Raw genomic sequence first — 22,899 nt, forward strand, 5'->3', positions numbered from 1 at the left:
TCTCGGTTCTTGAAAGAATCTGCTGCAGCACAAAACCAGGCTCACAATAACTTTGACTTTTACAGAAAATGCAGCGCTCTCCACAGCTCAGGATTCTTTACTCAGCACTCATTTGCCAAGGATATTTGCTAACCTCAAAGATCTTAAAATCCATTAGCCTTACTCTGAAGAGTGAAGAAAAATAAAGTAATTATTTATTTGGAAAAAACCCCACCAAAAACCAAAAACCAGACAACCAACACAAGGCTGGTAGGTGGCTCTCCCAAGCCACAATAAGAATGACCATGTTTTATTCATAACTTAACTTGCCGATGATTAGAGAAACTACTTCATCATGGGAGAATGTTTCCAGCAGAATTACTGCCCTTCCAGTCAACTGCAATGACCACACTTCAGAAGGGAGACAAGCCGCTGTCTCCCCATTACTATCAATCTTACCAGGTTTCCAGCACTGCTAAATAATTGCTTGGAAGTTCTCTGCAGTGTTAGAAATGATCTACTTATCTAGTTAAGATACCATAGTTGGCCTTATTAAATTGGAAAATGTAGCTGAATGAAATGACAATTGATCACTCTCTGGACAGCTTCTAATATCCTTCCTCATTACTCTGTCCATTCAATATTTTCCCAAAGGATTTGGTTGTTTAATCAACATAAAAGGTTCATGTGCAGCATCTTTGAATCTATAGGCTAAGTTATGTTACAGTTACAAGACATATTTATGCTTACCCCGTGAGTCACCTTTCCTCATGTTGACACATGATTTATCCCACAAAATGCCCTTCTCAAAACAACAAGAAAGAATAAATCAGGGAGTCTGTGTAGATTCAAGTACTATGCCACAGGAGAAAGATGACCAGTAAAAGAACTAGAGTACATTGAGAACTAGAAAAGAACTAGAGTACCTTGGCGTGATGGAGATCTACTCCATACATTGACAGTTTTTTGGCATTCTCCAGGAAATGCATCTCAGCCTCTGCAGGTGTCATCCCCCTGAGGAAAAGCAACCAATTCTAGCATCAATGTTAAGGAAACAGAATCTAAACCAAAATCTATCAGCTGGAAAACATTTTCAGCCTGTCAGAACTACAGCATACTCCTCAGGTAGCTGGGTACCTACCAGAGCCAAAGCTCTGGTGCAGACCCTGTTGCCTTTCATGCTGCAAAGCTCTTCTCTAACCAAAGACACGGAGAGGAGTTTTGTCTGAAAAATACTCTTACTAAGTATACCGCAGCGGATTTTAACATTTCCTGATGCACCAGGACAGCACCTGAAGGCAGGCCACAACGCATGCGGATGTCCTCTGCCTACCTGTGGCTTTTGTGCAGCTCGATCACTTTATCCTCCAGCTCTTTAGTGTGATTTGGTGCAAAGCGGAATTCGCTGATGTAGTCACTGCCATACTCGTCGGGGTCGTAGTCGCCGAGCTCCGACTGCACGGTGTAGGAGCCCAGCAGGGCCAGCGTGACGAACGAGCAGGGCAGCCGACCCGACACGATGTCATCTCTCAGCTGCAAGCAGAGGTAGTACCTGCAAGGGAGCACCAAGGCGGCTCAGAAAGTGCTCCTCCACCGCTGCCCCCAGAGCAACACCGCCCAAGCACCGTCAAGAAGCCTTTGCTCCTCTACTCATTTGCAGACAACTCCCAAGCCCAAAATTTTTCAGGCATGAACAAGGATAATCATAATTTTGAAAATAACCAATCTTGCCTAACTTAGCGGTAGCAATGCCTAATTTAGCTTTATAAAGCATCATGGAGATCCCTTAATAAAATAGGTTATTACTTTGTTTAGTGACCTAGATGGAGAATTACCCATTAAACATACCAGGTTTCTGTCATAAATCATTAAGATATATAGTTACCTGATAATTCTTTTGAGGAGAAAAAATAATTAAAAACCCCAAATAGGTTCATTAAAGGGTAGTTGAACTGCATGCCGTTCAAAACACGCGAGTTGTCTCTTTAGCAAACTGTTGAGCTTTCTCAAAAACACATTTAAACAGTAAATGCTGTTAAACCCACAGCGATAAGCGGTGCAAGGGATCACGAGACAGAGGAAAACAGGAAAAAAAGTGAAGAGCATTGGCTTGGTGGTGAAGGCATGGAGTTCCCAGGGGAGATTTGAGAATGACAAGAGGAAAAAAGCAATCCTTTCTTTCGGAAGACCTCTGTTGAAGTCTGAACTCCTGGCACAGTCTCTTTCTGCACAGTGCCTAGCACAGGGGACTCTGATCTAAGCCAAAGGCTTCATGCTACCTTAAAAGCAACAAGTAATCCACAAACCAATGAAGGTTAAAAACATCCATCGGTTGCAAAATGTTATAATAGTCTAGGGAACAGTTTGTTGATGGCACAAAACTCGTCATGGCTCAGAAGCTTTCCTGCGTTATACCAAGGATGAAACCAGGTGAGGGTTTTTTTTCAGTTGTGGTTGCAATCTGAATACAAAACCAGAGAGCAGAGATGCAGACTGCAGAGCTAAGTGGCTTGGATAATAGGGATCAGCCATTCATTACCACCATATTCCCTATGCTGTTCACATCGCATGCTTATTCTCATCCCACTTCTTTCCTTTTCAATGTTATGTTTTACTTAAAATAACAACTTGTTACCACTAGCAAAAATAGGCATCGGGCATCCTTGTGGAAATTAAAATCAACTCTCAGGAATATGTATATTGGAAAAGCTGAGATTTAGAGTTAAATTAGACAAAAGTCTTCTTAGCTCCGAGGACAGAAACTGTTCAAATTGTCTTTTCTGCCAAAGCATTGCATATTTTCCATAAGCTTGTAAGAGAAAGGAAGCCAATGGGAATACAAAACATTCCTTTTCTTGGATAATTAGAGTGTAAGTGCTACTACAAACAGCTTCTAAGCCCCTTCTAGAAAGGTATTTCATGTTTTAAACACCTGGTAATATCTTCAGATAGCTGGGCAGGGTCTGGAGGGTAGAATTTCACATTAAATGCAAACTGCCAAGCACCACCTGGAAAAGAAAACAGATTGACTGAAAGTACACTGTAAGTGCAAACGGAGATGCTTACACTGTTTGATTATCAGCAGATTTAAAAATACCCCAGCCAAGCAATTCCTATGAACAGGATACAGTATCTTTTTCCCATATATCGTTCTGAAGATACTACTTTTCACTCACAATTACATTATTAGATCGTATGTTACAGCTCTTTTCTTATTTAGTAAGATTTCCACTGAAGCGAGGACCCTAAGGGAGCACTAATTTATTGCCAAATAAAAAAAAAAAAAAACCCCACAAAACACCTCAACCCAAAAACAATGTTTACTGGAATTAACCATCTGAAAACACAGCCTATACAAAGTTTAAAAACCAATAACCCAAAACGCAGAGGCGCTGGAAACATGGCAAGCGAGAGAACGAATGGGCTCCGGAGCGGGGTGAGGTGCCGAGTTCTGGCTGCCCAAACCAGCTCACAGCATCCTCTCAGAGCGCTGCCTCGGCACATAGCTCCTGTCTCCAGCAGACATAAATTACTGTGCAGACAAAACTGCAAGGACAAAGGCAGAGAGCACAACCAAAAAGCAGTACATGACACTGGGTACATGACACTTATTTAGCAATTTCAGGAAGCTTAGGTGGCCCACAGGATGGGTAAGAGTTTGCGTCACCACAGTTCGTGAAATTTTTTTTTGGAGCATTAGCTTTAAATGTTGTGAAGGAAGAATATCAAGACTAAAAAATAGTTGAACATAGTATGTAAATGTAAAAGCTATTCTGAAAAAAGGGACAGTTTATACTAGTGCATGTCTCAAATGCAAATAAAAAGCAATAACAAAACCCCAAACCACAGTGTTCTTACAAGCAACATGGTGCTTTTCCAGAAACAGGCTCTTCACCGAGACCTCTGTTGTGGGATATACCTCTTACGTGTACTTCTACCACATAAATTACAGTATTTTTGCAGTGAAGAAACCAAAGCCAACACAAAGTGACACTTCTGTTTTCTGAAACACACTCACATCAAAGTACAAATCTAACTAGAAATAAATAGGTCCCTCTTGAAAAGTCCGTATTGGCTGTATAACGAGGAAGTGCCCGTGAACACTGTGAAAAACAGAACTCTTCCTTACAAACCCTACAGGGTTGGGCTTTCCCACAATCTTCAATTCGGGGGCACCTTGCGCCTAGGTACCTCCTAAAGAATAAGGGGTTTGTAGGTGTATCTCGCGCACTCTCTGGTAAGATAGCTTATATGCCAGACAAGTCTGCTTGCCTGGAAATACTGTATGGTTGCTCTAATTGGGTGCTTGGGAGTATTCACTTAAAGATGACAAGGAAATTCCATCCCATGCAAAGCCCCATTCACTTTGGTCATCAACACACCCCAGAAAACACACTCAATATGCGAGAAGACTTTGACATTCACCATCAGGATTTCAGCTCTTGGTGAGACTTTTGGCCTCCTTGATTTTAGGAACTTTTCCACTCTCTTGGGCCACGAAAGCTGGTAGAAGGAAGATTTGGCTGGCAGTGAGAATGGGGCATGGTCTCACTGGGGAGTGGACTGGCCCTGAGGTGGGTGTGGAGCCTGTGGGTGACACCTAGCCCCATGACAGAGGGAAGGGGCCACAGTCTGAAAATCTATTCCTCTGTCACACACAAAATAGATCAAACTTATGATACAGCCTATTATATAGCATGGACAGTTAAGACCCCAGGGTAAGAGGCCTTCACCCCTTACTTACAGGGGTTTAAATAAAACCCAACACTGTCCAAGTTAGCGGGTTATAACTAATGGGATGCGAACCAAGGGCATCACACACGGCGACAACCTCATTTCTCAACCACTGGGATGAAAATCCCTGGGGGCTGCAGTGGAATCAAGGATAGCTGAGTGTTGTACAACTCAACCAGCATTAGCAGGGTTATATACATGTGTCTTGGAAAGTGTCATGGGTAACAGCTCTACTTTTCCAGCGTTGCCCTGTTCCAAACTTCTGGGGTGAACTGTACAGAGCAAGTAAGTTATCGCTGTCATCTTCTGCAAATGCAAATGTCCCCCGTGTCACATCCAGGGCAAGACTCTTCTGCCCCGGTTAATCTCTTGCTGTCACAACCTTTCATTGTCTATCTCACAGCTTGCGCACGTATTAAATGCATTTCAAATCTTGTATTATATTCTTACTCCTATTAACCATCAGCGTAACCTGACTCATCGAGGTCTACAGCACCTTCTTCTCCAGATGCATCTTCTCAAGAGATTAAAAAAAGGCAGGTTTTAATTCCTGATATTGCAGATCACTTACTTCTAATGAAAATAATACTGGTAGAAAGGTGTGGTTGCTCATAGGAAGTGGGGAAATTTTCCAAACAGTGCAAATTAACCCTTTGAATCTTGGAGAGGGAGATGATTCATTTGCCAGGCCTGACTCAACAAATGTGAACTACCGAATGCATTTGCCTGTGAAAGCACAAGTGCTAGAAGAGATCATTTACAAGACGTGTGAAGAAAAAAACCTGCTGAGGTTTTCCTGCCCCAAAAAGTCACACACAAACATTTGATCAATTTTAAAAAGAGGGGGTAAAAAACAAGGCAGGTCAAATTTTGAGCCTGGCAGCCTTGACATGGTTTTCCTTTGAGAGGCTTTTGAATTTCTAATATAGCAGATGGCTAAATTTAACAACTGAATATTTTTAAAATATTCACATGAAGCAGAAAATTGAGTGGTTCTCTGTGAATTGAATGGGCATTTTAGGAACAAAGTTCAAGCTTTTGAAATGCAGGAAGGAAAGATATTTCAGATAGGGTGCTATCTTTGCATCAGTGAAGTATTTCAGTATGAGGCACGAGCAGCGTTCCTGGGTATGATATAAATGTCAGTAATGCAAGAAATGATTTAGATACGTGGCCTAGTCCCTAAGGTTACGTTTTTTAATGTTAAACTTCAGGTTTTTGCATCTCTGCAAATGTCAAGTTGTTTTCAGCAATGCAAGTTCACGTGTTAGGAGCCTCAGCATCCGCCTGCACTCATGATGGGGTAAAATACCTAAAAGATGCAGGTATCTCCTGTGCCAAGAGACTCAGGAGAGGATGCGAGAGGCGACTGCGAAGCAGGCCTTGTCGCCCCGGGGGAGCGTGCGCTCCTTGGGGGAAGGCGGTGAGAAGGGGGCCATGGCCTTGTCCTGCCTGTCCCCGCACCCTGCAGGCAGCAGGGCCGGGGCATGAGGCTGGGGAGAGGGGGCTGCCGAGCCCCTGGGGCCGGGGGCACCCCGGTGGGACCGGCCCTTCGAGCCAAGAGCGACGAGTTACCCCAGCAGTTTAGGAACAAGCCCAGAGGATCACAGAATCACTAAGGTTGGAAAGGACCTTCAAGATCATCAAGTCCAACCATTAATCCAGCGCCACCATGTCCCCTAAACCATGTCCTGAAGAGCCACATCCACACGTTTTTTGATCACTTCCAGAGATGGCAACTCCACCACCTCCCTGGGCAGCCTGTTCCAATGCTTGACCACCAGGCATCAGGATCAGAGGGGCTGGGCAGTGAGGGGCATGTGGCGCCCACGACATGCCACTGGTGTGGTGAGGAGCCCCCTCTGCCTCTCGCATCCCCGCCCGGTGCCACGGGGGTCCAGTTTGGAGAGACACCCCTTTTTGTGTAGATCTTAGGGTGTGGATACACCAGAATGGAAGTTTTCCAGAGTCCCTAAAATAAACACACAAATGATAACAAACTTACTTCGGATCTGCTTCTTGATTTCCTTGGCAGGGTCCAACCAATTCTGCAAAGAAAACGTTTCATTTTTTCAATCTGAATTAGAAAACACAATAAACATTATTTGTAAAACACAGCTATGAGTCAAAGCTAGAACACGCAAAGGTCTGACACCCCTTTCTCCTTGGAGCAGCAGTAGGCAGGGATAACACTGACTTTCAAGATGTGGCCCTGGGTAGAAGCAGAATTTTTATTAACTTTCTCAGAGATTGAGGGGCTGAATGGTTTGAAATAAAAAATAAAAAAATAGAAATTAGTAAAATAAATCCACAGAAACCTTTTTCCAGAGTATCTTCGGGGAAAATTTAATTTCTACAAGCTCGTTAAGAAGCGGTTTTCTGTTTGGTTGGTTGGTTGGCTCTTTGCTCTAATCCTGGAAGGGTTGAAAAGTTGAAAAGCCTTGCTAGAGGATAAGCAAGCATGGCATAGGGTACTACCCCATATGCAACCCAGCGCTGGCACGAGGGGCTCCCGGGGGCAGGGGGAGCACGGGGGGAGACCAGAGGCAGATCTGCAGCTCCAGGGCCGCCCCCGTCCACGCCGCGCAGAGCCCGCCGACTACGCGAGACAAAACCCCCGCCAAGGCGATGGGGAATTGCCACGGCGATAATTACTGCTCCGTGGACGCCAAGGGGCAGATGAAATTCCACCGGGGGAGTCGCACAGCAGCTCGGGGTCTCTCAGTGTCGCTGCTGCGGCCAGAGCTTACAATTAATAGAGCAGCCTGCTCCGCGCCTGCCTCTCGGGACCGGGGGGTGAAGGCCCCATGCTTCTAACTTCTCCTCTAACAGCATCAAATTAGTATTTAAAATGCACGTCACAGCCCAGAACAAAAAGTTCGCTTCCCCTAGGAAAGTTCCACTTTCTCCAAAGAAAGATAAACAAATGTATCAGAGAAAAAAAATACTAAAGCAATATCAAACGAGCAGAACACCACAATCCCCCCCGGCCCCGAACAAAAACAACCAGTCTGCAGCTGTCCAAACCCGGTCTGCGGTGCAAAACATGAGCCTGAACAGCTCCAGCCACCGCTGCGCACGAAGCACACCATGCACCAAGAAATTCAAGATGCAGCAGGATTTCTGCTTTCAGGTGACACGCGACGCGGGCGTGTGTATCGTCTGGCTGGACGTTATCTGGCAGAGGATGGAGGTGAATTACTAAGTACTTTGACGTTAAAAATATGTATGTTATTGATCAATAAACGGGGTGGCAAGGAGTATTCTTTTAGCTATTTAGCTCTGTAAAGTAACTGGTAATCTGTAAACGTTTAGTACTTCTAAACCACCTGTTAATAATGAAAACATTCTCCTCCTTCCACTACCAGAAAGCACACCTCTCTGGAAATGCACTTAAACACCTGCCTGACTTTTACTACAACTCAAAACTAAGCATACGCTGAAGTGTTATCTTGCACTGGCATGGACAAAGCGTCTGCTTAAGTGATTTTTCTGAATCAGAAACAAAATCCTTATATTTAGAAGTCTGTAAAGAAAGGGAAAAAGAGAGAAAAAAAGGACTGATTTCTTTTGTATCATATATAACTGAAACAAAGGGGAGCCTAGAAAATATAAGTGTTGTTCTCACAAGACATGAACAGCTGAAGAAGCAGTAATAGCTCCAGCTTCACCGGGGAAGACCTTTCAAGGCATGCGAAGCACAAAATACCTTCACTCTGGAGCTCTGCTGGGCTAAGGCACATATTGCTAAAAAGTTTTGCTACTGGTTTCTTTCATTTATCTTAAACCGCCAAAAACACAGAGCATATTTTAAATTATCCTTTGATACTCTCTCTTTCATTGTAACGTGTCCGAAACAATATGTGTATCACCTGCACATTAGATCATCCTGGACATTGTTAATACACAGCTTATTAAATACTGAAGTTGAGATGCAGACAAGCAGGATGTGATTCACTATTGCTGCCAACTGCTTCTGAACACTTATGTCTTTAGCCAAATCAACAACAACACTCAGATAAAGCAAGTCACGACTTAAAGCCTTGCTTTATCTTAACAGTTAGCAGGAGCAGTCAATCAACTCCTGCCTATCTGTATCCCAACCACAGTATTATTAAGCCGTATTTTAGTATCATAAGTTTAGTAGTGTATCTATGAATGTAAATCTGACTTTCATCCATGGCAGTAATGAAATAAATCATACTAGAAAGAGAACCAGCTATACTATTAACTTCTTTCATGTCATATATAGCCAACACAGAGAGAAGCCAGGGAAACACAGGGGATGCTCTTGAGAGGTAGAGAGTTACAAAAAACAATAGCTCAAGCTTATGCCTATGGAACCTGGAAAAGAAGACAAAAACAACTTCTGGACTGTTTGCAACTGTCTGGAGGGTGTCTCAGGGAGCTCCGATGCCCACATGCCAAAGGCCAGCTACATTTTGCCTAACAAAGGCCAGTTACCTTTTGGTTTTCTGTGTCTCTGTATGTTAGCCCGAAGTAGTCTTTTTCCAAAAGGTTCAGATGCTCGCACACTTTGTCAAATAGCACTTGACCTCTGGAACGTTTCTGTAGAAAATGAAGAGGGGGAAAAAAAAAAAAATCATGTTTTCAAAATAAAGTAATATAAGCATTAAAATAACACCTCTTCTGTTTAATCCTCGAATCAATAACCCCCAAATGATTTAATTCAGCTCATCCATCTTTGAAACCTATTGACCTTGAGCTTTGAAAGAATCTGCGGAATGGGGCAAATCTGCTTTCCATGAAAGTTCAGGTCTTATTGTGGAGTTAAAAGTAAGTCAATACATGCCATGTTTCAGATCTTCAGAAGATCTCAGGGACGATGCACTGGAGGAAAAACAAATGTGGAGACATTTCTTGCTTCGGTAACAGCATGGACTGATTCTGGGATCTTTTTTTGTCTAATACATGGGGAAATGTGATACACCCATCTACTGAAATTGCTGAAAGAGCCTCACTGGGAAGGCAGCTGGGTAAGAAAGCAGCTTTCCTGTGTCCCACTAACCTTCTTTACTGCTAACACATTAGATGAGAAGATCTCTCACTGTCAACAATCAGAGCCCTTAGCAGAAGCTCTGTAGTATCTCTTGCATTGGACAGTAAAAATTCAGGTCATCCTAGTTCTCAGTATAATATGTGACATTGAAAAAAAAAAAACTCCAAAAAACCAAACGCAGATAGAAACATCCTCTTTATAAGCTATGTGTGCCCACTTTGATGTGCATTAATTATGAGGTACAATTCAAAATTATGTGGGCCACTGTTTCATCACTGCCTGCTTCCCTAATTGCACCTCAGCTGAAGGAAAAAATCTCACCACTTTATATTAAACAGACACATAAATATTTTAGTTGACGTCAGTGCCGCATTTTCTTTATCTGTAGCATACACATGACTCACAGCAGACGGGAAACATGCTACACGCTTCAAACGCAGTGCAGGAGGCTGACACAAAAGAGGAGAGAACGCTGCTTCCAAATTCACGCGACAGCCTTGGCCGGGAAGGGGGTGGATATTTCACAACCCAAGCTGACATAGCTATGCCAACAAACCCGTGGAGCCCAGCGCTGGCCTCAAACCGTTTCAGAAGTGGTAAGCAAGTCAAGAGAAAAGGGAAAAAGAAAAAATAAAAAGAATTGAGGGCTGCTACCTAATGTCCAGTGAAAATATTACGAGAGATGATGGAGGGAGTTGTGCAGTGTAACCTAATTTATGTTAAACTTGGTATTTCTACTGGGGCTCTGATCGTAGATTTGTCTCCTCCCCAGAAAGGAAGCAGGGAAATATCTTATACGTTTTTACTGATGGTGAAATAGAAGAGTGGGGCTGATAGTCTAACAAGTCTGGAAAACTTTCTCCAGCTGACAAAAAAAACAGGTACAGAAGTGCATTGCAAGCATATTGCTGTAACTTCATTTACTGTGTCTTCCAGCATCGTCTGAGCAAATAACTCTAGGGCCTTGTTCTGCTTGTCACACATTTTCCACACTCTATTAGGAAGCACAACTACACCCTAGCTCCTTTATAATTTCAAACAAATGTTTAGTTAATTCTTCACACCCCAAACTTGGAAGTAGATAATAAGAGGTTGGTGGTTTTTTACTTGATGCTCCATGAAGAGGATTGGGTGGATAAAAAAGATCTCACTACTGGTATGCAGAGAAGAACCAACTCAGAGCCTTCATGCCAAAGTAGTCACATCTGCTATAAGCTAGCAATGCTGTACTTAGCCAAATTTTTTCTACTTGATAACAAACCTAGTGGTTATACTGAGTGGAGAAAAATAAGCAGGCCAGCTCTAGAGGAAACCTGCTTTGAGAAACATCATGTCTGCACCACTTCTATGTCTTTGAATTGTGACACTTCAATGTCCTCTTAATTTTGAGTCACACAAGGTCAACACAGGAGCTATTTTACGTGGCCGATCCGTGAAGCTACACAGATGTCAGCTTTGAGAAACAGTAGCTAGCAGCTGCAAGGTACGGTGTTTTAATAGGGAATTAGAGGAAACAGTTGTGTGGGGCTGTGCTGTAATAAAAACCAACCAACCAAAAAACCCCCAACGCTCAGGATTTCTTGTTTGGCTACTCATTGCAGGCAAGTGAGAATGAGTATGGAAAGCCTGGAATAATTTGCATGGCACATTTTTTGTCCATGACAAAATGGATCCTCCACCTGTAGGGAGATGCCTGAGTTGTACTCAACCACTTTCCACAAAATTCCTGCTGCATCACGATATGGGAAAGCCCTGCCGGTGCCACGAGAGGATGTCAGAAAAACCACCAGAAAAACCACGACAGCCCTTCCCAATAGGGGTCCTCTCTTCACTGGACACCAGGTATAAACTGGTGATGGTTGAGAGAAGGAAGCCTTACCAGGACCCTTTCCTTCTCACTGGCCACAGAAACACCCACGAGCGTCCAGACAGATGAGCCGCATGTTGCAGCACCTGAGCGCCTCTTCCCCGGTCGGAGCTGACCCGTGGGAGCAGGATTTGAGGGCTCCTGTCATTTGGGGAGCGGTGGCTGCCTGGCAATGTAGCCACCACTGATGCCCTCCAAATCCTTGTATACCTGCGTATACGCAGCACTGGACACACACCCTCCTTCTAAAACAGTGTGGCACAAAAACACAGTGAGGGGAGGCCACTGCGTTAATCCATGGGGAATAAGAGGTTTAGTTACGAACGTCTAATTAAAGCAACTGAACAGACCTCCCGTGCTCTTGTTAATTGCTTTTATTTTACCGTGTGCCCAAATAAGCATGCCAGACAAGGCATGAGTACCATTGCTTTGGCAGGGAGAGAATGGGAGGAGGAGGAGAGAAAGGTCACGTTATAAATTCATAGAGCTCCTCAACCCATCCTACACCTTTGCTTTCCACTATTTTGGAGTGACAAGTCTAAGGCGATGGAAGACTGAGAGTCTGCTGGTTACTGTGGATCACAAGTTAATGCCAAAAATGCCAACCAATTCTCAGCAGCCCAAAAAATGTGGATTTAAAAAAAAAAAAAAAAAAAAAAAAAAAATCAGACTTCATGCTATAAAATACTGGCCCTGTAAATGAAGAGTTTTTCTGAAAGGTAAATATGGCAAAAGTCTCCTCCAGAAATATTCTTAGCTGTTTTGCAGGCACGAACGGGACGAAGTTAAACGTGCAGCTGTGGAAAAAGAGACACTTTGCTTAAGCTTTGGGAAATCACGACAACAGAAAGAATGCAAAACACAGCTTGAACAGTATAAACGAGTACAAAAGTCCGGGAGCAAAACCTTTACGCTTTTCACAGCCTCCTCCCTGCAGCTCTATAAAGGCCAGGGCTCTCGCTGGAAGCTGGAATGGGAATAAACAGCCTCCTGGTCAAGCTCCCAGTGAAAGGAGCCAGCAGCAGTGAACTTGGCAAGCCTGCGCCCACCAGCAATTCCCACATGCGAGGGAGAGGAGGAACAGCCTCTCTCCTCGCCAGCTTCTCCCCCGGTTTTGGAGCCACAAAAGGCTGCCCTGTCCCCTAAACGGCTTCTCCAGAAACAGGCCACGCTCAAACCCCTCTGCGTCGGCTTCTTCAGCCTATATCCCTCCATCCCGCCCTCATCCCCTTACAAGACCACCACTCCAAGATTACACGTTGTACATCACTGAGAGCGAGGACCTCAAAAGTAAGTACTTCCACCTTAGCTCTGCATGGATAACAAGATTATTATAAAGTCAATTATTGTCATTGGTGAACATGTGGGTACAATGTCTGGTATTTCTTAATGCAGAAAAATGAGAAAGTTTTTCTTCATTATGATTAAGCCCATAAGCTGTACAGTACTTATGATAAACAAACATTACTAAAGTGAAAAAATGCAAGACTTTGTTATAGATATGTTGTCACTTCAGTCAAAAAATACATATTGCGCATTAAAATCACCACAGCATCACAGACTGGCTGCAGCTTGTGGGCACCTCAGGAGATCAACTAGTCCCACACCTCTGCTGACACAGGGCCACCTCGGGAAGGTTGCTCAGGATCGTATCCATTTGGGTTTTGAGTATCTCCAAGGTCAGACAGCCTGCCTGGGCAACCTGTGTCAGCGTTTGACCACCGTGAGAGTACAAATCGTTTTTCCTTCCATTTAAATGGAGATTCCTGTATTTCACTTTGTGTCCATTGCCTCTTGTCCTGGCTCTGGGTACTGCCGAGATCAATCTGTCTTCTTTACTCCTCCCATCAGATATTGATACACATTGGTAAGATCCCTGAGCAGTCTCTTCTCCAGGCTAAGCAGTCCCAGCTCTCAGCCTTTACTCATAGGAGAGATGTTCCAGTCCCTTTCACCATCTTCGTGGCCCTTTGTTGGACTCTCTACAGTATGTCCATATCTCTCTTGTATTGGGGAGCCCAGAACTGGGCCCAGCACTCCAGGAGTCACCAATGCTGAGTAGAGAGAAAGGATTACCTCCCTCAACCTGCTGGCAACGCTGCCTAATGTGGCCCAGGATGGCACTGGCCTCCTTTGCTGCCAGGGCACATCGTTGACTCTTGTTCCCCTTGTTGTCCATCAGGACCCTCAGGTAACAATAAACCCTGTACTGTAGCAATCAAGCTACCAAAACCATGTTACTGTACCGTGATAAGCAATGAGGAAAATTACAGGGGAAATGAGCAACCAATAATGTAATTAAAAGATGTGACACCAACTTCCTTGTCATGTAGGTGCTTGTAAGACCCCAGGAACCCTCTTTGCCATTTAGTACAATATAAAGGAAGAGATCAGGAAGGCTTCAAATGTTATATGCTGAACTGTGTTTCCCAGACTGGAAGCTAGTTGAGCGAGAAGAACATTTATCAGGATCCAGAACTGCTGCTTCCAAGGGGCAAATTTTGCTTCTGTGCAAGAGTGTAGGCTTGGCTACCCCAAGCCAGGAGACACCATCTTTCAGAAACATCTTCTTCAAGCTGGTGTGGCTCAAAGTTCAGCAATTCTGCCCTGCCCCTGAAACAAGGCCATTTGCCAACTGCCTGCGGGGCATTTTGGCAGCCGCCTTGGTGACACAGCCTGAGCTTCTCTTCTGATGCACTCTCACCCCGAGCAACACACCTTCACTTGTTGGATAACCACCAACCTACTGGACCGGCCACCTTTCCTAGCTTTATTCCAGCAGAGAAGCATCCGTGCTGAGGATCTGTCACCAGTCGGGCTTCTTCCAAACTGAATTCAACTCTCTGCCTGACAAATTTCTTCCTGGAAGGGTAATGCTGTACTGGGACCGGTATCTCAGCAAGACCAAGGAGCCTCTCTTCTTGGGGGGGTTTCAAGGCATTGGTCAGGCAATGCCACAGCTGGCCTGACCCAGTGCTGGCCATCACCCCGCTCAAATCTGGGGCTGGCCCAGCTGGCCTCCTCAGTTCCTTCCAACATGCACGGCTATGATACTGGGATGCCTGTGCATCTCCACAGACGCTAAGGAGTTAATTGTTGTATACCTGATTAAAGCATAGAGTGTTAGTCTACTCTCAGTCTATTTTTACTCATGAGCAGATTACCTTCCTCTCACTGATACGGAACTAGGATGAGAAGCTGAAGAGCAGAAAACAGCACCCTCGGCTTCCTAGAAATGAAAGCTATTGCAACCTCCAAAGTGTCGCATTTTGGAGCAGTTCTATTTTTGCATCTGACACTGCAGTCTCACGTGGATGCAAAATGCTGAGCAAAGGCTGGGGGAGGAAGCTGTCTGCAGCACGCAGGTATGCCCCTCCTGCTCAAAAGCAATTACAAGAGATCACATTCAGACTGAGTCTTACAGACAAGGGAAAATCCAAAGACAGAAAGAATCCCACAGCCAAACGTTTATAAAGGGATTCATTTTTGCCACCGATAACCATCACAGAATCACAGAATGGTTTAGGTAGGAAGGGACGTTTAAAGGTCATCTAGTCCAACCCCCCCCGCAGTAAGCAGGGACATCTTCAACTAGAGCAGGTTGCTCAGAGCCCCGTCCAACCTGACCTGGAATATTGCCAGGGATGGGGCATCTACCACCTCCCTGGGCAACCTGTGCCAGGGTTTCACCTCCCTCATTGTAGAAAATTTCTTCCTTACATCTAGTCTGAATCTACCCTCTTTTAGTTTAAAACCATTACCTCTTGTCTTGTCGCAACAGGCCCTGCTAAAAAGTCTGTCCCCATCTTTCTTATAAACCTCCTTTAAGTGCATAGGACCTAGAAGGTCAGGGCACTGAACCGAAACTTTGCTCCCCTTTCTGTTCAGCCAACAAGCAAAGCGAGATGAACAAGCGTCACAGTTGTGGACCTGCATTTTAAATGGAAGGGTTTGCACATATCTTTGTGCGCGAATACATACGCAAACATGACATCGCCACTTTCCTCAGAAAACCTGTCAAGCAGCCAGTGAACAATGCAACACTACCCCAGCCCGGCGTTAAACTCTGTACAATTACTGTAATAACTCTAGTTGGGCATGATTGCTGGAAGAAGGACAAAAAGATCAGTATCATGAAATCCTGGTAGGAATAATTGGGCTTTAACTGATGGTGAGGTTATCTGGTTCACGTTCCTAATTAGCATTTGCACTTTCCAATGGATCTTAAGAGTGCACTGTATAAAAGTGTGGGCTGGCTCTAGTCTTGCATGCTGTAATGTATTTTGGCATGTGGCTGCACTAACCTTCTCCTTTTCCCCTCTTCTTTCTGGTGGGCTAGTATTAGCTGATTTTTTCATTTGCAATGTGCACAGAATCATAGAACAGTTTGGGTTGGAAGGGACCTTTAAGGTCATCTTGTCCAATCCCCCTGCAGGGACATATTCAACTAGATCAGGTTGCTCAGAGCCCCATCCAACCCGACCTTGAATGTTTCCAGGCATGGGGCATCTACCACCTCTCTGGGCAACCTGTGCCAGTGTCTCACCACCCTCATTGTGAAATATTTCTTCCTTATATCTAGTCTAAATCTAAATCTCTTTTAGTTTAAAACCATTACCCCTTGTCCTATCGCAACAGGCCCTGCTAAAAAGTTTCTCCCTTTCTTTCTTAGAAGCCCCCTTCAAGTAGTGGAAGGCTGCAATAAGGTCTCCTTGGAGCCTTCTGTTCTCCAGGCTGAACAACCCCAACTCTCAGCCTGTCCTCACAGGAGAGGTGTTCCACCCCTCTGATCATTTTTGTGTCCCTCCTCTGGACCCGCTCCAACAGGTCCATGTCTTTCCTGTGCTGAGGGCTCCAGAGCTGGATGCAGGACTCCAGGTGGGGTCTCACCAGAGGGGAGCAGAGGGGCAGAATCCCCTCCCTTGACCTGCTGGCCACGCTGCTTTGGATTCAGCGCAGGATACGGTTGTCCTTCTGGGCTGCGAGCACACATCGCTGGCTCATGTCCAGCTTTTCACCCATCGGTACCCCCAAGTCCTTCTCGACAGGGCTGCTCTCAATCCCTTCATCCCCCAGCCTGTGCTGGTACCAGGAGTTGCCCCAACCCAGGTGCAGGACCTTGCACTTGGCCTTGTTGAACCTCATGAGCTCATTCCTCGAGCTTGTCCAGGTCCTTCTTTCTGCATAATGAAAAAGATTCCGATTGTGTCCTGACCACTGATTTTACTTCATTTTACTGTTTGATTTAAATTGCATTTTGCAAGTTATTTTGGTCGACACTTTCATTCCTATGCTGTATGGTCCACATGATGATCCCCTCTGTGCAAACACAAGGAAAACACCCATAAACATTTAAATGCATATAGCAACAAGTAATTAGCATACAGAAGGGAAAGTTTCTCCCTCCCCATGTTGCAGCTTCCACAATTATTCTTGCAACACAAACAAGTGTAAATGATTAACTGGTTGTCAAGAATACTTTGTACTCACCACAGTGAGCATTCTCTTCTCACAAATTCCCCCAGCTGAGTCTCCAAGTTGCTGAATTCCAGCCTCCTGACAGCACACTTTTTCATTCTTTCCTCATGAATTACCCAGTTTACACAAAAATATGCCCAATCCCAGAAAAAAAACATTACTTGAGCAAATAGTCATTACTTGCAAGTTCAAATGTATGCAAGCTTCCATGACCAATTTTGTACTGAGAACCCCATTTCTGGGGGAGGGATTTGACGGTCACAAATATGTAGTAATATAATATGCATGGGTAAAAATGTGCAGAATTAAGTGCACATAATATATGCACACACAAACATATACAAATTTATGAATGAGTGAACACTGAGTGTGGTTCCAAATGCAGAGGAGCTGGTGACCACATCGCAGCGCTTCTCCACCTACGGAGAGTCAATCAGAGGTCCTAAACTCACACAGTCATTCTGGTAAGGAGTGCATTTTTAGCTGCGAATGAAATAAAAATCTACATACTATGACATTTCTTCTATTTTTTCTGAAAGAGTTTGAGCTGGTCAAGATAGAAAGGGTTGAACTGAACAATTCTAGAAGCTAATCACTGGTCTTTAGGACAGAAAATTTCCCAACAGGGAGAATGTGTTTTTTGAACAAATCTTGATTAGAAGATGAGCAAAATAGCAGAGGGTTTATTTTTCCCAAGGAAGATAAATGGAACAAGTCATTCCAAAGAAGTTTAACTTCATTTCAATTCTACACATTTGTATTTTGCAGTTTTAGAGCATTTGCTTTTGTGTTGTTTACACTTCACAGTTTCCTACTACAGGGAAAATAAGATGAAGGAGAAATGTGACAGAGGAGAAAAGAAACCCTGAATTTTTTCAAATCTCTCTTTTTCTCCATTGAAGTCCCCAGCAGGAAGCTAAGTGGGAAGCACCCAGGAAGAATAGGATGGAGAATCTTTCCTGGAGTGTTAAATGGCAGAAAATCATCAAGTTTTCCTCCAGTTTACGCTAAGTACATCCTACAGATGACACATATAACTTGCAGGATGAGAGCTTTTAAAAGCATAACACGACTTAACCACTGGAATTTAGGCCCCTACGTACCCTGCTGTGCTTGCTGAAAATGGCACTGGCAGTTCCAGAAACATCAACGTTTAGTTCATCTGAAAGTTCAGTGTGTTGAGAGTGATCTTCTAGGCATTATACAAAACATTTTAAAGAAACCTCACTTCTGCTACAGAACAAAAACTTTGCTGAAGTTACCGGTACAAACACCTTATTGCCCTCTCCCACACAGACAGACAGAGAAAAGTTTAAAGATAAAAGAAATTAACTCGTCCAATCTTTTTACTCCAACTATTTTATGCTTCTTAGGGAAAAATCTTGGGTTTGGCATATGCAGAGTATTATAAATGAACACTTACGAGGACACATGTCTATCCTGCATGGACATAATACTCTCATCCAGTTTGTAAGCAGTTTGCCAGCACGTATATGAGATACTGAACAAGACCTTTCTGCCAGCCTTTCAGGTGGCAAAAAAAACATAGGCAATGAAAAAGTTCAAAGCAAAACACATTAATTTTTTGGTTCTCAAAAGGAGGTATCGTTTAATCTTTTACATGTTTCAGTGGTAGCATTTGGAAATGTCCCAGGTCACAATTCCAAATACAATCTACTGAATAAATAACTTAGCCAAATTCGGGGAGAACTAAGAACTAGGCAATTTCAGAAAGATTTAGTTGAATAAAAGCTGTGTTTAACAGACTTTTTTTTTTTCAATGTGAATATATTTCATATGAAGAAATGCTTTTCCTGAAAAGCTGCATGTCAGTACAAGCTCTCCAAATGTTCTATTTCTTTATTAACTTTTTATGTGTGAACCTACATATACATCCCAGTAGGTGACTAATATATTCTCATAGTTTGAAATAAAACCTGCAATAGTATTTTGCCTATCTCTGCTTGTTAATTTAGAACTCCATCCCATAGTGCTCTGGACATATAAATGAAAGTCAAATAGGAAAACTTACAGTAGACTAGAAGGTAGTTTGACATACAGTGATGACTGATCATTTTCTTTTTTCCCCCATCATGGTAGTACTGTAACTTATCAGCTTATTGATATTTAGTGTAAAATAGCACATTGACATGTATTACCATTCCTGAAAATAACCTTTTCAGACACCTATCTCCTGTATTCAATACAGGCATTGAGGTAAGTATGTAACACCACCTATGCCACACTTGCATACCTGCAGCAAGTGTCGATGACATTGTATAACATGACACAGTTTTTATCAGGGGCAACCTCCTTTAATGCCGTTTGAGCTTGCAATCCTAAAAAGCCAGCACTAATCTAAAAAAAAAAAAAAAACCAGAAAAAAAAAAACAAAACCCAAAACCACCCCAGGGGACTGCTAAATCCCAGTAAGAAGATTGGTGACCTAGTCCTGATTCTGGCATCAAGCCAAATTAGGGTTTTTTTTGCCTTCTACACCAGCAGCAGGGATCACCCCAGCACTGGCCCCGCAGGAGCCCTGAGCGTGCCGGCGTGCGCGCCGAGGAATAAAGCGGGCGCTTCGTTCGTGGCAACGCGGAAGCGGCAAAACGGGGCACCTGAGAAATGACAACTCTGGAGCACGTCTCTGTACCTGGAAGCCCGACAGCCACGGCTGCACGTGCACAGCAGCAACGGAAATACCTGTCAAACCTGATGATTACCAAAGCGCGTCCCAACAGATCGACAGAATTCGTACTGTGAAAACTGAGATCTGCTAGCAGCTTACGAGCACTACCCTCAGGTAAAGGAAGAAAACAGTGGACGCTGTTTCTCAAGCAGCAGTTCAATTCCCAGCACATTGATTAGTCTCACACGTTCGCTACACCCCGATGTAAAATAATAAACCGTATTCCACGATTCTGGAGGCTTTTCAAGAGAGAAAGCACCCCCCTTGCTCAGCCTTCTTAAGAACGCAGATTGTTTGGGCTTGGATCTTAACTAGACGCGCAGCTGATCCACTGGCTTAATGCCTTCTGCAAGACGCTCTGCAGTAACTCAAGCGGGTCTCCTGGGATTCAATACAGCAGTTGAAGCTTTGCAGTGGGGATTTATAAGCCTAATTTTTTTCCTTATTCTACCTACAGGTGGATGAGCTCAGCTCTCTCCTGTGCAACTGCTAACTACGCACAAGCCCAGCGCCGACACGGCAAGGGGAACCAACCGCTACCTGTATCATGAGTAGTTACTGGCATTTATCAGCAAAAATCAACCATAAACACTTTGTTTATTTTCAGCTGAAAAAAGCTCTACTGCCAACATAGTCCGATTTACAGAATAATCTTGCCATATGAATTTAAAAGCCACAGAGCTCTCCCTGACCTACATTGCTGGGCTGGAGTGAAAAAAACCTGCGACACATCACACAGGAACCGTAGCAGAGAAAGGTGCTCTTGAGACAGGAGAGGCAGCATGACGAACAAGCTTTTAGATCTGGGGTACCTTAGACAGTATCGCACCATCAATGCTGGGGCTGTCAAGAGAAATAACACAGCCTATTCTCAAGCTATATCCAAGTTTTATCCACTTCAGATCAAAACCACTTCTGCCAGAGCAAGATAAACCATGAGAGACAGACCCTGCTGCCTATCACAGCTTTGCTTTGCAAGCGGGTATTTCCTTACCCCCAGTTCCATTTCTGATATTTTGTTCACTGTACCCGCAGGCAGGGGTAAGAAAACATAAAAGCAGCCCAGCGAACACTGCATGGGGCTCAGCTGGAAAAAAAGCCATCCATATAGAGGTGTTAGGAACTTATGTAACAGCTAGTATTTTCAGCAGGTGATAATAACCCCGGCAAGAAGCAACAGGGTCTCCGGGGTGAGGATGACCCCGGGCGATGTACCTAGATCGTCCTCTCCTGGACTCCTGCAAACTTATTAACCATCGATGAGCCCGCCGTATCTGTGTTGGAGCGCGCATGACCAAAAAATTTTTTAAAAGTTCGCCAGATGGAGAACAAGCTCCTGTTGCCTGGCTCGTGTCCAACTGCTGCACCAAGGGGAGGGAACCGGAGGCAGCATTTCACCAGGAAGTTTTCAGCTAATCATTTATCCCCTAGAAAATGCAGTTTCAGGGCAGCTGTAACTATTTGTCAATGTAGGTCAACGCCTCTCAATAGTTTTCACTCTTATGAAAAATGGCTGGGCACCTCCAAAGTATCAAAATGAAGATTTTTGTCTGCTAAACGCATCATTTAACTGCCCAAACCATTTTCAGAAACTATTAATGAAAGGCAAGAGATAAGAGGACTAGATGCAGAAAACGGAGAGGACATGTACAGATTCCTTTTTTTTTTTTTTTTTTTTTTGTTATTTTAAACTTTTGGCATTTCTTTTGATTGTGATCATGTCCTCTGCTGTGCCAAAAGGATGAATTTAAAGCCCAACCTGCTGTTTACTTGGTACGACGTCTGAAGGAGTGACTTGATTTTAATTCTTGGTACTCCTTCAGTCTTTGTAAAATACTTGCGTATTAACTGGAGGAAATACAAGAGACCCCAGCTGTCTAATAGCTTAGGTGTGTTTTCCTACCAAGGTTATAGGAGACCTTCTCCCTGAATACCACGCAGCCCAGATGTTCCCAGGTGCAAGAAGCTGGGGGGGGAGCTGGGGGAGCTGAGCTTCTCCTGGTGAGAAGGAAATGCTCCAGCCCCACAAGTGCCACACCAGCATCCTCCCTCCATCTTGTGGCATTTCCAAAATGCTTGGCTCAACCTGAAGTGACTTTTGGTTAATTTTGATTTCTTTAGCTTCAGTGAAAAACCTTTAAAAAGTATAATGATAACAAAAAACACTAAAAAGGTAGCTCTAACATGTTTATTTTTGTTTCAATTACCAAACTGAAGCAAAAAGCCTCTTTCTGCTCAGCCTCTCAGTCGATTATTATGAGCTGGACAACATCAGTATCGATCTCCAGAACATTATGCTTTCTGAACTGACAAGCATTTTAACTCATGAAAAGCTGCACACAGTATTTGGAAAAAGCAAGCCAGAAGAGCTATGTATTAACTCTATTGAGCTGGAACACATTCAGGCAATACTGAGACTCCTACTGACATGTGTCAGGTAACATAGACCTTAACTGAATCCCCTGGCTAATCTAAGTCAGCCCTAATTAGTGGGTCTGGGGACAGAAAACATTCCGTGTAACGAAGACGATGCATCTCAACCCAGTCACATTTACTGAAATACGTCCCGGGGAAGGAACAAAAACCTAAAACAAAGCTCTTCATATTAAATTAACTGAAATGTAAGCAACGAGTAGGTCAAAAGGAAAAGACTTATTAAAAAAATTCCCTCTTGCATTCAGTAATCAGTTTCACATGTAAAGCCATTTGCAAGAGACTGTGTGGAATTCATTAAACAATTAAAATGTGCAGGGGGTAACTGAAACTGTATCCTTCAGAAAGCAGAGTGCATCTTATTACAGAGGTTTCCTTCCTGACCTTAAAGCCTACCTCAAATGGATGAGAATTTCAATGTTATTGAACTTCCCGTGCAAAAGCGGCGCGCAGGTCCGAGCTGAGGCGGCTCCTGGGGAAGGGCGAGCTTGGACACCGTGCGAGGAGGGGGACGACAGGGCCTCGCGTTCCCCCGCTGCCATACAGAAACACAGAAGGGTTTTTCCTCCAGAGGTAGCCTTGCAAGCCAGATTTGGAAAAGCAGGAGAAGAAACACATGCAGTACTGAAGTCAGCGCCTGCTCTCTTTCATTTCTGGTAGTGGTGGCAGAGCAGAAGTAAGTCTGCTCGTTCTCTATTC

General features: G+C 43.9%; 1 protein-coding gene across 1 annotated transcript in view; it reads right to left on the reverse strand.

The window, feature by feature from the left end:
* Positions 1-22,899, reverse strand: part of EPB41L3 (erythrocyte membrane protein band 4.1 like 3) — a gene marked incomplete at its 3' end in the record, with an annotated part of 59,031 nt that overhangs the window by 30,544 nt on the left and 5,588 nt on the right. The window contains exons 2-6 of the mRNA XM_081996550.1: positions 9,178-9,282; positions 6,719-6,761; positions 2,912-2,987; positions 1,313-1,531; positions 906-993 (exon numbers count right to left, since the gene is read on the reverse strand). Of these exons, the coding sequence (XP_081852676.1) occupies positions 906-993; positions 1,313-1,531; positions 2,912-2,987; positions 6,719-6,761; positions 9,178-9,282 (531 nt within the window). The remainder of the gene's footprint in view (positions 1-905; positions 994-1,312; positions 1,532-2,911; positions 2,988-6,718; positions 6,762-9,177; positions 9,283-22,899) is intronic.

This window comes from Phaethon aethereus, assembly GCF_964289735.1.
Source record: "Phaethon aethereus genome assembly, chromosome: 2".
Taxonomy (NCBI): Eukaryota; Metazoa; Chordata; class Aves; order Phaethontiformes; family Phaethontidae; genus Phaethon; species Phaethon aethereus.